Genomic DNA, 14,280 nt, shown 5'->3' on the forward strand with positions numbered 1-14,280 from the left:
ACTATCTCTCTCTTACAGATTCCCAATTCATGTTAGCATATTAGAGCTCTGAGGAGACATACAATAAATAAACTTACTAGTGTTTTTTTTTTAACTCAGCGTTCCCCCAAATTTATTTGACTACAGAACTCCCCTTTTAAGTTATTTCTATCAACACCATAAAGAACTTGTGTTCTCTCCACAGAACTCATTTGGAGAAGCACTATACTAGACATTTCTCTCAATGAGGAGGTCAACCCGGTAATCCCAACCCTTTGAGCAAGAGCTTTCAAGGAGCTAGAAATCTCCCTAACAATCATCTTTCAGTCTAAATTTTCCCCATTTGTTCACAAGAATATAGTTAAACTCTCAACTTACTGATATTCAGAACATTGTCCTCCAAGTCAAATAATCTACCACCTTACCTTGATCATTCATACTATCCATTATTGTCATTAATTTCTTTAGCCTGGCCATTGACTCTTGTTCATTTCCTTTGCTCATAAAATCTGTTCCGAAACCAGGGATCATCCCCTAAAAGATATATTAAACATAAAATCAATAATAGCTTGAGATTAATTGTTCAGAATGTTCACATTTAACTAATGGCTTTAATGTTAATACTAAGTTTTAAAAGTATCTATTTTTACCCAAATATTAAAATAATTAAAGCAAGTGTATCTGTTCTTAGAAATTTTAACAAAAACAAAAGAGGTTAGAAAAAAACTTTTTAGTATAACTAACCAAGATCTGACTGAAGGGGCCCATTTTCATGATATTTTGAAATTGTTCATACATGTCTCGCAACGTAAACTGACCTGAAATACAATATAAATGATGCAGATATATTAGAGAATGAACATTTCCAGTCAATAAAACCTAATGATTTTCCTTAATCATGGGCTCATCTTGAAGCACACTTATAAAATATCCAATCAATAAATATTCACTCAGCAGTTACTACACACAAGATCACAGGATGAATACAGTGGAGACAGATAGATCCTATCCTAGAGAAGCTCATATTCTATCAGAGAAAATGGACATAAATACAGGAAATGTGAAAACAAAGGAGACAAACTATACCTACTAGGATAACTGAAATTAAAAAGTCTGACAACACAAGTTAAAGAGAATGTAGAACAAACAGAACTCTCATATACTGCTGATGAGAATTGTAAAATGGGCAAAAGCACTTTAGAAGATTATTTGGAGTTTCTTACACAGCTTAGCTGTCCATGAACTGGAAAGTGGATAGACTCTGAATGAAATACTACTCTCAGCAATAAAAGAACAGGCTATGGGCTTCCCTGGTGGCACAGTGGTTAAGAATCCACCTGCCAATTCAGGGGACACAGGTTCAAGCCCTGGTCTGGGAAGATCCCACATGCCGTGGAGCAACTGAGCCCAAGCACCACAACTACTGAGCCTGCGCTCTAGAGCCTGCGAGCCACAGCTACCGAGCCCACGGGCCGCACCTACTGAAGCCCAGGCGCGTAGAGCCGGTGCTCTTGAACAAGAGAAGCCAGCGCAATGAGAAGCCCATGCACTCTAACGAAGAGTAGCCCCCTCTCAGCACAACTAGAGAAAGCCCGTGCGTAGTAACGAAGACCCAATGCAGCCAAAAGTAAATAAAATAAATAAATTAAAAAAAAAAAAAAAAGAACAGGCTACAGGTGAGTACAACCACCTGGATGAATATCAAAAATATTATGCTGAGTCACAGAAACCATGTGGGAAAAAAAGATACACTCTAGGATTCCTATAATATGAAGTATTTACTGGGAAGGGGAATAAGCAGACTTTCTAGAGTAATGGAAATATTCTATTTCCTGATGGAGTGTAGATTATTGTGCATTTGTCAAAGTTGACTGAATGATATTCTTAGAATCTGAGCATTTCATCATTATGTAAACTCAGTTAAGGAGAAAAACAGAAAGAACAAGACAAAGGAGAAAGATTATTTTCTATTTTTGTCCAAAGATATAAACAAAAATGGTGTTTGGTTCTAGGCATTCTGAATTTGAAGTTAGCAGTACAATATCTTAAAAGAAATGTTATAGCCGGCAGCTAGAAATGCAAAATAAAACAGTGGTAGAGAAGATTAAGGCTAAAATACATATTATACAGAAATGACAACTGAAGCTATGATAAATATAAGAAATCCACTGTCATGGAACCCAAGTGAAGAGTCTGAAAATATAAAAGGCAGATAAAACTGTTAAATACTGGGAGCCAAGAGGAAAGAGAAAGGTCACTACATTTGGAAATCAGGAGGCCCTTGGTGATAACAGAAAGGAGTAGAATGTTAGAAGCAGAAGCAAAATGCAGAGATATAAAGAGAGATCTAGGAGTCAGAAAGCAGACTGACTAGGAATATATTACCCAGTTTAGTGTGGTAGTAGCAGGGGGAAAGAATCAGGCAATAAAGGATAGATTCATTCATTCAACAAATATTTACTAAAGACTTACTAAGTGCCAGAAACTGTACTAGGTACTGTGAACATAAAAGAGGAAGAACACAGCTATGAAACCTACCTTCACTTTCCAGCAGGAAGACAGACATCAATCAAATCATTGTGATGACTCATACAGCAATTACAGGATTCAATGGAAACATACAGTAGGGGGTTCTAACTTAGTCTAAGGATAAGGTAGAATGTCCCTGAAGCACATTTAAGGAAAAACTTGAAGTATTAGTAGGAGTTAGCCGGTTTGGCTGGGATAAAGAAGGACAGAAGTAGGAAGAAGAGAGAATAACTACCTAACAGGCAGAGGGACCAGCAAAGGCAAAGGCAGAGACAGCAGCGTACATGTGAGAAACTGATAGAAATTCAGCATGACCAGCACACGGAATGCTAAAAACAATAGTGTCAAAACATGACTCGGAAGATGTGGGTTAGATAGTGGAGTCATTCAAAACTACTCTAAGGGAAATGGGAAGCTACTGAAAGATTTTAAGAAAGGTAATAGGATCAAATTTGCATTTCTGAAAGATCATTTCGGCTGAAGTACAAAAAACTGATCCAAGGGGAAGAGTCCAAAAAACTGGAATATCTGTTAAAAGACTTAGAATAAACAATCTAGATAAGAGATGAACTTGCATAGTTGCTGGGAAGTAGGGGATGGAATGGAGATAATTAGGAGGTAGAATCACTAGGACTAATGACTGATCGGAAAAGGACTGGCCAGAGTGAGGAAGAGATGAGTTGATGACAACATCCAAGTTTCTGACTTTGGCAACAAGACAAATGATGTTAAATTCATAGATGATAACATTGGGGTGGGAGGTTAGGATGGGAAGACAAGGATAAACTGAACTAAATGTCTAAGGAAGATCTAAGCATCTAAACATACAGATATGAGTCTGAAGCTCCAGAGAAAGAAGATGGCCTAGAATGATCCCTGGAAAACATCAACATTTGAGAAGTAAAGGCATAGGCACCTGACAAGATGAATGAGAAGGAGCAAAGAGGCAGGATAGTATGTGGCCATGGAAATTAAGAGTAATACCATTTTGAGAAAAACAGAAATGGTCAATAATATGTTAAATGCTTCTGACATGCTGGACATTTTACATATATCAGCTAATTTAATCTTCACAACTCTATGAAGAAGATAGTATTATCTACTTTTTACACATAAGAAAATTGAGGTTAAGTAATTTGAACATGATTTTTTTCAATTTAATTAATTAATTAATTAATTTGGCTTCACCCCGCGGCATGTGGAACTCCCCAGACCAGGGATTGAACTCGCACCCCCTGCAGTGGCAGCGTGGAGTCTTAACCACTGGACCACCAGGGTAGTCCGAGGTTAAGTAATTTGAAAAAGTCACATGTTAGATTAAAAAACTTGAGCTCTTAATCACATTTCAATAGGAGTTGACTTCAATGTGGAGTAAAGAAAACATGTGTGGGTATTTAATCTCATTCTTTTAAATTTCTTTTTATATGTTTTATTACATATAAATATAAAATTTATAAGTAAACAAACAAATCAGAAGAGAGTATTCTAACGTACTTTTAACCTGTTTTACTCCAAGGAACCCAATGAAAGCTTCAATTTTAATCTTAATGCAATTTGATTACAAGAAAGAAAATAAAAACACTCCATTCTACAATTGCTTAGATGCCTGAGATTTAAAATGATTTATATATAAATCTAAAACAGTAAACATCTGAAGAATTGACTTTAATGGATGTATCATTTCAAACAAATTATAGCTTTATCAAAAGAAATCCAGGTAAGTCATCTGAGATCAAATGCTTTTTGCTACTCATATACCATGTTTCAACTTCTCTATAAGTGCTTCATTGTCATCCAACTTCAACTCGTTGACTTTATCTATCAGTCCTTCAATGTCACCCATACCTATTAGACCCAAAAAAGTAAAATTAATAACCAATAGTGTATCTGTTTTACATTATGCAAAATGCATGCACATACATAATAAGCCTGTGAGATAGGCACTTCATAGGTGAAAAACTGAAGCTGGAGAGGTTAAGTGACAAAGCAGGAACTGCAGCCCAGGGTTTAATTCCAAATTCCATGCTCTCAAACACCTGGAGACATTATGAAAGTTTTGCTGCCATTATCACTGCTATTACTACAACCACATGCTTCTGTATTGAGCTCTAAAATTTTTCCAAGGAACTTTCCATCTAATAGCTCATTTTACCACTCTAACTACAGGAAGCAGATAACCACCATCCTTAGTTTGCAGGTAAAGAAGATAAATCATAGAAGAAAATTATTTTCCTGAGCTAGTTAGCAAGAGGGCAGAATTAAAATCCTAATCTGTTCTAAAAATTCATACTATTTCTTGAAGGTTTTTCTATATCCCCACCACTGTACACACCAAGAAGTTTGCTGATGAAAGGCTGCGTTTTGAAAGGTTCAAAGTCATCTATATGTTCCCCTGTACCAATGAAAATAATTGGACTTTTTGTGGCAGCAACTCTGCAAAGAAAAAGAAAACACAAAATAACCTCAAAAAGGAAAACAAATTTCTAGAAGATTTTAAAGGTAATTAGACAAAGGTACATAGCTCAAGTTTCTTCTCACTAGCTAAAGGAGAACTGTATCAGAGGTACTCCAAAATTCTGTTTCTATTTAAACTTCTTTTACAGACCATACTAGGTCCACCATTGGAATATATTTTAAATGATTAATAAGAAAGCCATAAATACACACACACACACACACACACACACACACACACACACACTAAGCCCAAGACACGGGACAATAACATCAATGATACTTACGCACTGAGTGCACCACCTCCTTTTGCATGACCATCAAGTTTTGTCACTATTACTGAGGCTACATCTACTTTATCTTTAAAAGCCTTAGCCTGGGCTTCACAAGCCTGCCCAATGGAGGCATCCATCACATAAACAATGTTATCGGGTTGCTAGAAAATTTAAATAGAAAAGATATATATTTTTACTGACCTTAAGCAAATTTCATCATTAGAAGCTATAAAAAATATTTATTATAATTATTCAATCAATCAGTATTTACTGAGGGAGTACTATGTATTGGGCACCATTTATGTCCTCAGTCAAAGAGATGAATAAGAAAATCCTTATGCTTGTGGGACCTACATTCTAATCACTGGAGACAAATAAAAAAATAGGCAAATAAACATTTCAGATGTACAACAATTAAAATGGAACAGAGAAAATCAGTTCTGAGGTGTGAGAGGTTTCTTTCTGTAGGGTGGTCAGGGAAGACCTGTCTGGAGGTAACATTTGAGCTGAGGCCTGAATAAAGAGGAAAAAGTTAAGCAATGATCTAGAGGAATCACACTCTAGACAAATGCAATAGCAACAGTAAATCAGAGAAAAAAAGTAGAAGAGTGTGCGCTGAAAGCAAAATAAATAAAGGACAGATGAGAATATTTCCCTTAGGTCTGCTCACCTAGGTCAAAATAATGGCACAGCTAAACAAAACAAAACAATGTATTAGTATTAATCATTAACCAAAGAATTACTGCCAACACCTCAATGGCAAAACATGGGTTCATAATATGTGCTATAGATTACCTATAAACCACTTCTTCTTCCCGTTATTTCCATCACAATTTTAAAGAGACACTAAATGATTATTAATATTTTTAAATGCTTCATTTTAAAAATCTTTCAAAATTCACCTAAAGCAAATGTTTTTAATTTAATTTAAATAATTTACAGAAAGGAAATTCAACAGCTATTAAAGGTTCTCATTTTTTTTTGCTTGTTATTTTTTCTTATACATACTAATAAGATGATTCAGTGAGAAAGGAAATATTTCAATACTCATGAAAATTTCATATTAATGTACAGAAGATTAAGTCCTTATCATACAGACAAAGGAGCCCAAAATAAAAATATATTACTTGGAATCTTTCTTACAGGCAAAAAATAATTTATATGGTTCATAAACTCAATCAGGATTTATAATTAATTTAACCAAAGTCTTAATAATGTTGTTAAATTAAGCTACTTACTATAGCATTAGCAACTTGAAGCATTTCTTCAAACAAAGAGTCTTCTTGTTTATGGCGGCCACTTGTATCAACAATAATAATTTCAAAGTTCTCATTTTTGAATTTCTCCACTCCTTCAGAGGCAATGATGACAGGATCCATTTCTGTATAGCTATTTAACATGGAAAAATGACTTAGCAGCAAAACTTCCAAATAAGAAAAATTTGGAAACTGTTAGTGCACCCTTAATCTACTCTGAAAAAGTCATAATGATCACAATTTCAATTTAGAAGTATAAAATCTAATAAGTATTAAATATAACAACCCACTTCTAGAACAGCATGAAGCAGTAATCAGTTTTCCAATTACAAAATCCTGTATGATTCTTTTTTTTTAAATAAATTTATTTAAAAACAATAAATAGCCCCCATATTTATTTATTTATCATTGGCTGCGTTGGGTCTCGGTTGCTGTGCGCAGGCTTTCTCTAGTTGCAGTGAGCGGGGGCTACTCTTCGTTTCGGTGCGCGGGCTTCTCATTTTGGTGGCTTCTCTTGTTGTGGAGCATGGGCTCTAGGCATGCAGGCTTCAGTAGTTGTGGCACACGGGCTTCAGCAGTTGTGGCACACGGGCTTAGTTGTTCCATGGCATGTGGGATCTTCCAGGACCAGGGCTCGAAACCATGTCCCCTACTTTGGCATGCAGATTCTTAAACACTGCGCCACCAGGGAAGCCCAAAATCCTGTATGATTCTGCTGCGTATCTCTTCTGAATGAGCTGTGAATTCCTCAATTTTTTTTACATTTTCTTTAATAACTGAACTTGTATTACATAGTGTTTTAAACATGCTTTTCCACTTAACACCCTTTTATAAGCAATGTTTTAAACATCTTTATTGGAGTATAATTGCTTTACAATGTTGTGTTATTTACTGCTGTATAGCAAAGTGAATCAGCTATACGTATACATATATCCCCATATCCCCTCCTTCTTGCCTCTCCCTCCCACCCTCCCTATCCCACCAATCTAGGTGGTCACAAAACACGGAGCTGATCTCCCTGTGCTATGCAGCTGCTTCCCACTAGCTATCTATTTTACATTTGGTAGTGTATATATGTCAACGCCACCCTCTCACTTCATCCCAGCTTACCCTTCCCCCGCCCCGTGTCCTCAAGTCCATTCTCTACGTCTGCATCTTTACTCCTGTCCTGCCCCTAGGTTCATCAGAACCTTTTTTTTCTTTTTAGATTCCATGTATCTGTGTTAGCATACAGTATGTTTTTCTCTTTCTGAGTTACCTCACTCTGTATGACAGACTCTAGGTCCATTCACCTCACTACAAATAACTCAATTTCATTTCTTTTTAAGGCTAAGTAACATTCCATTGTATATATGTGCCACATCTTCTTTATCCATTCATCTGTCAATGGACACTTAGGTTGCTTCCATGTCCTGGCTACTGTAAACAGTGCTACAATGAACACGGGTACATGTGTCTTTTTGAATTATGGTTTTCTCAGGGTATATGCCCAGTAGTGGGATTGATGGGTCATATGGTGGTTCTACTTTTATACCTTTAAGGAACCTCCATACTGTTCTCCATAGTGGATGTATCAATTTACATTCCCACCAAGAGTGCAGGAGGGTTCCCTTTTCTCCACTCCGTCTCCAGCACTGATTGTTTGTAGATTTTTTGATGATGGCCATTCTGACCAGGGTGAGGTGATACCTCACTGTAGTTTTTTTTTTTTTACATCTTTATTGGAGTATAATTGCTTTACAATGGTGTGTCAGTTTCTGCTTTATAACAAAGTGAATCAGTTATACATATACATACGTTCCCATATCTCTTCCCTCTTGCGTCTCCCTCCCTCCCACCCTCCCTATCCCACCCCTCTAGGCGGTCACAAAGCACCAAGCTGATCTCCCTGTGCTATGCGGCTGCTTCCCATTAGCTATCTATTTTACATTTGGTAGTGTATATATGTCCATGCCACTCTCTCAGTTTGTCACAGCTTACCCTTCCCCCTCCCCATATCCTCAAGTCCATTCTGTAGTAGGTCTATGTCTTTATTCCTGTCTTACCCCTAGATTCTTCATGACATTTTTTTTTCTTAAATTCCATATATGTGTGTTAGCATACAGTATTCGTCTTTCTCTTTCTGACTTACTTGCAAAGGATTAATCTCCAAAATTTATAAGCAGCTCATGCAGCTCAATAACAAAAAAACAACCCAATCCAAAAATGGGCAGAAGACCTCATTGTAGTTTTGATTTGCATTTCTCTAATGATTAGAAATGTTGAGCATCCTTTCATATGTTTGTTGGCAATCTGTATATCTTCTTTGGAGAAATGTATTTTTAGGCCTTCTGCCCATTTTTTGATTGGATTGTTTGTTCTTTTGATATTGAGCTCCATGAGCTGTTTGTATGTTTTGGAGATTAATCCTTTATCCATTGCTTCGCTTGCAAGTATTTTCTCCCATTCTGAGGGTTGTCTTTTCACCTCCTTTATGATGTCCTTTGCTGTGAAAAGCTTTTACATTTCATTAGGTCCCATTTGTTTATTTTTGCTTTTATTTCCATTTCTCTAGGAGGTGGGTCAAATAGCATCTTGCTGTGATTTATGTCATAGAGTGTTATACCTATGTTTTCCTCTAAGAGTTTACATTTAGGTCTTTAATCCATTTTGAGTTTATTTTTGTGTATAGTGTTAGGAAGTGTTCTAATTTCATTCTTTTACATGTACCTGGTCCAGTTTTCCCAGCACCACTTATTGAAGAGGCTGTCTTTTCTCCATTGTATATTCTTGCCTCCTTTATCATAGATAAAGTGACCATATGTGCGTGGGTTTAACTCTGGGCTTTCTATCCTGTTCCACTGATCTATATTTCTGCTTTTTCTGCCAGTACCATACTGTCTTGATTACTGTAGCTCTGCAGTACAGTGTGAACTCAGGGAGCCTGATTCCTTCAGCTCTGTTTTTCTTTCTCAAGATTGCTTTGGCTATTCAGGGTCTTTTGTGTTTCCATACAAATTGTGAAATTTTTTCTTCAAGTTCTGTGAAAAATGCTGTTGGTAGTTTGATAGGAATTGCACTGAATCTGTAGATTGCTTTGGGTACTATAGTCATTTTCACAATGTTGATTCTTCCAATCCAAGAACATGGTATATCTCTGCATCTGTTTGTATCGTCTTTAATTTCTTTCAAAAGTGCCTTATAGTTTTCTGTATACAGGTCTTTTGTCTCCTTAGGTAGGTTTATTCCTAGATATTTTATTCTTTTTGTTGCAATGGTAAATTGGAGTGTTTCCTTAATTTCTCTTTCAGATTTTTCATCATTAGTGTATAGGAATGCAAGAGATTTCTGTGCATTAATTTTGTGTCCTGCTACTTTACCAAATTCATTGATTAGCTCTAGCAGTTTTCTGGTAGCATTTTTAGGATTCTCTATGTATAGTATCATGCCATTTGCAAGCAGTGAGAGTTTTACTTCTTTTCCAATTTGGATTCCTTTTATTTCTTTTTCTCCTGATTGCCGTGGCTAAAACTTCCTAAAGTATGTTAAATAATAGTGGTGAGAGTGGGCAACCTTGTCTTGTTCCTGATCTCAGAAGAAATCATTTCAGTTTTTCATCATTGAGAATAATGTTGGCTGTGGGTTTGTCATATATGGCCTTTATTATGTTGAGGTAGGTTCCCTCTATGCCTATTTCCTGGGGAGTTTTTATCATAAATGGGTGTTGAATTTTGTCGAAAGCTTTTTCTGCATCTATTGAGATGATCATATGGTTTTTATCCTTCAATTTGTTAATATGGTGTATCACAGATTGATTTGTATATATTGAAGAATCCTTGCATTCCTGGGTTAAACCCCACTTGATCATGGTGTATGATTCTTTTAATGTGTTGTTGGATTCTGTTTGCTAGTATTTTGTTGAGGATTTTTGCATCTATGTTCATCAGTGATACCGGCCTGTAGTGTTCTTTTTTTGTGACACCTTTGTCTGCTTTTGGTATCAGGGTGATGGTGGCCTTGAAGAATGAATTTAGGATTGTTCCTCCCTCTGCTATATTTTGGAAGAGTTTGAGAAGGAGAGGTGTTAGCTCTTCTCTAAATGTTTGATAGAATTCGCCTGTGAAGCCATCTGGTCCTGGACTTTTGTTTGTTGGAAGATTCTTTTAAATATAAATTTATTTATTTATTTATTTTTGGCTGCATGCGGGCTTTCTCAAGTTGCAGTGAGCAGGGGCTACTCTTTGTTGCGGTGCGTGGGCTTCTCATTGCAGTGGCTTCTCTTGTTGTGCAGCACAGGCTCTAGGCACGTAGGCTTCAGTAGTTGTGGCACGTGGGCTCAGTAGTTGTGGCTCGTGAGCTCTAGAGTGCAGGCTCAGTAGTTGTGGAGCACGGGCTTAGTTGCTCTGCAGCATGTGGGGTCTTCCTGGACCAGGGCTTGAACCCGTGTCCCCTGCATTGGCAGGAGGATTTTTAACGACTGCGCCACCAGGGAAGTTCCTTTGTTGGAAGATTTTTAATCACAGTTTCAATTTCAGTGCTTGTGATTGGTCTGTTTACATTTTCTATTTCTTCCTGGTTCAGTCTTGGAAGGTTGTACTTTTCTAAGAATTTGTCTATTTCTTCCAGGTTGTCCATTTTATTGGCATGTAGTTCCTTGTAGTAATCTCTCATGATCCTTTGTATTTCTGCAGTATCAGTTGTTACTTCTCCTTTTTCACTTCTAATTCTGGTTATTTGAGTCTTCTCCCTTCTCTTCTTCATGAGTCTGGCTAATGGTTTATCAATTTTGTTTATGTTCTCAAAGAACCAAGTTTTAGTTTTATTGATCTTTGCTATCATTTCCTTCATTTCTTTTTCATTTATTTCTAATCTGATCTTTATGATTTCTTTCCTTCTGCTAACTTTGGTTTTTTCTTGTTGTTCTTCTTCTTTCTCTAATTGCTTTACGTGTAAGGTTAGGTTGTTTATTTGAGACGTTTCTTGTTTCTTGAGGTAGGATTGTATTGCTATAAACTTCCCTCTTAGATCTGCTTTTGCTGCATCCCATAGGCTTTGGGTTGTCCTGTTTTCATTGTCATTTATTTCTAGGTAGTTTTTTATCTCCTCTTTGATTTCTTCAGTGATCTCTTGGTTATTTAGTAACGTATTGTTTAGCCTCCATGTGTTTGTATTTTTTACAGATCTTTTCCTGTAATTGATATCTAGTCTCATAGCATTGTGGTGGGAAAAGATACTTAAATGATTTCAATTTTCTTAAATTTACCAAGGCTTGATTTGTGACCCAAGATATGATCTATCCTGGAGAATGTTCCATGAGCACTTGAGAAGAAAGTGTATTTGTTGTTTTTGGATGGAATGTCCTAAAAATATCAATTAAGTCCATCTTGTCTAATGTGTCATTTAAAGCTTGTGTCTCCTTATTTATTTTCCTTTTGGATGATCTGTCCTTTGGTGAATGTGGGGTGTTAAAGTCCCCTACTATTATCATGTTACTGTCGATTTCTCCTTTTGTGGCTGCTAGCATTTGCCTTACGTATTGAGAGGATCCTATGTTGGGTGCATAAATATTTACATTTGTCATACCTTCTTCCTGGATTGATCCCTTGATCATCATGTAGTGTCTTCTTTTTCTCTTGTAACAGTCATTTTTAAGTCTATTTTTCCTGATTTGAGAATTGCTACTCTAGCTTTCTTTTGATTTCCATTTGCATGGAGTATCTCTTTCCATCCCCTCACTTTCAGTCTGTATGTGTCCCTAGGTCTGAAGTGGGTCTCTCGTAGACAGTATATATATGGGTCTTGTTTTTGCATCCATTTAGCCAGTCTATGTCTTTTGGTTGGAGCATTTAATCCATTTACATTTAAGGTAATTATTAATATGTATGTTACTATTACCATTTTTTTAAGTGTTTTGGGTTTGTTTTTGTTGGTCATTTCCTTCTCTTGTGTTTCCTGCCTAGAGAAGTTTTTAGCATTTGTTGTAAAGCTGGTTTAGTGGTGCTGAATTCTCTTAACTTTTGCTTGTCTGTAAAGGTTTTAATTTCTCCGTCAAATCTGAATGAGACTCTTGCTGGGTAGAGTAATCTTGGTTGTAGGTTTTTCCCTTTCATCACTTTAAATATGTCCTGCCAGTCCTTTCTGGCTTGCAGAGTTTCTGCTGAAAGATCAGCTGTTAACCTTACAGGGATGCCCTTGTATATTATTTGTTGATTTTCCCTTGCTGCTTTTTTTTTTTTTTGCAGTACACGGGCCTGTCACTGTTGTGGCCTCTCCCGTTGTGGAGCACAGGCTCCGGACGCGCAGGTGCAGCGGCCATGGCTCACGGGCCCAGCCACTCCGCGGCATGTGGGATCCTCCCGGACTGGGGCACGAACCCGTGTCCCCTGCATCGGCAGGCGGACTCTCAACCACTGCGCCATCAGGGAAGCCCCTCCCTTGCTGCTTTTAATATTTTTTCTTTGTATTTAATTTTTGATAGTTTGATTAATATGTGTCTTTGTGTGTTTCTCCTTGGGTTCATTCTGTATGGGACTCTCTGCACTTCCTGGACTTGACTGACTAATTTCCCATGTTAGGGAAGTTTTCAACTATAATCTCTTCAAATATTTTCTCAGTCCCTTTCTTTTTCTCTTCTTCTTTTGGGACCCCAATAATTCGAATGTTGTTGTGTTTAATGTTGTCCCAGAGGTCTCTGAGACTGTCCTGAATTCTTTTCATTTTTTTTCTTTATTCTGCTCTATGGAAGTTATTTCCACTATTTTATCTTCCAAGTCATTTATCCGTTCTTCTGCCTCAGTTATTTTGCTATTGATTCCTTCTGGAGAATTTTTAACTTCATTTATTGTGTTGTTCATCATTGTTTGCTCTTTAGTTCTTCTAGGTCCTTGTTAAACGTTTCTTGTATTTTCTCCATTCTGTTTCCAAGATTTTGGATCATCTTTACTATCATTACTCTGAATTCTTTTTCAGATAGCCTGTCTATTTCCTCTTCATTTGTTAGGTCTGGTGGGTTTTTACCTTGCTCCTTCATCTGCTGCATATTTCTCTGTCTTCTCATTTTGTTTAACTTACTGTATTTGGGGATATATCTTGGCAATTATAAATAATACTGCTATGAACACTGGGGTACATGTATCTTTTCGAATTAGTGGGGTTTTTTTCGAATGTATACCCAGGAGTGGAACTTCTGGGTCATATGGTAGTTCTACTTTTAGTTTTTTTTGTTTTGTTTTGTTTTGTTTTCAGTACGTGGGCCTCTCATGTGGGCCTCTCACGTGGCTCAGCGGCCACGGCTCATGGGCCCAGCTGCTCCGCGGCATGTGGGATCTTCCCGGATGGGGGCACGAACCCATGTCCCCTGCATCAGCAGGCAGACTCTCAACCACTGTGCCACCAGGGAAGCCCAGGGGGAAACTTTTTGTTAACATTATATGTTTTTTTCATTTGACAGTATTGAACTGTATCAAAAGTTGCCAATAATCAAAAGAAGCCAAATTAAAATGAGATCCGTTTCTTGATTTTCAAGTTGAATAGAGTTTTGGTTTTTTTGTTTTTAATATTTATTTTTTATTTTTTTTATTTTGGCTGTGCTGGGTCTTAGTTGTGGCACACAGGATCTTCGTTGTGGTGTGCAGGATCTTTTAGTTGTGGCATGTGGACTCTTAGTTTTGGCATGCTGACTTCTTAGTTGTGGCATGTGAACTCTTCATTATGGCATGCATGTGAGATCCAGTTCCTTGACCAGGGATCGAACCCAGGCGCCTTGTGTTGGGAGCTCAGAGTCTTAGCCAGTGGAAGTCCCAAATTAA

At 37.1% G+C, this 14,280-nt stretch overlaps 1 protein-coding gene across 2 annotated transcripts in view; it reads right to left on the reverse strand.

Annotated features, from left to right (window-relative positions):
• The window catches only part of SRP54 (signal recognition particle 54), a 44,640-nt gene that overhangs the window by 9,484 nt on the left and 20,876 nt on the right, over window positions 1-14,280 (reverse strand). For both annotated transcript variants that reach the window (XM_082648597.1, XM_082648598.1), the window contains 6 exons: window positions 6,476-6,626; window positions 5,250-5,398; window positions 4,841-4,941; window positions 4,267-4,353; window positions 724-797; window positions 405-513 (listed from right to left, as the gene is read on the reverse strand). In XM_082648597.1, the coding sequence (XP_082504723.1) occupies window positions 405-513; window positions 724-797; window positions 4,267-4,353; window positions 4,841-4,941; window positions 5,250-5,398; window positions 6,476-6,626 (671 nt within the window). The remainder of the gene's footprint in view (window positions 1-404; window positions 514-723; window positions 798-4,266; window positions 4,354-4,840; window positions 4,942-5,249; window positions 5,399-6,475; window positions 6,627-14,280) is intronic.

The sequence above is a fragment of the Grampus griseus genome, assembly GCF_964374135.1.
Source record: "Grampus griseus genome assembly, chromosome: 2".
Lineage (NCBI taxonomy): Eukaryota > Metazoa > Chordata > Mammalia > Artiodactyla > Delphinidae > Grampus > Grampus griseus.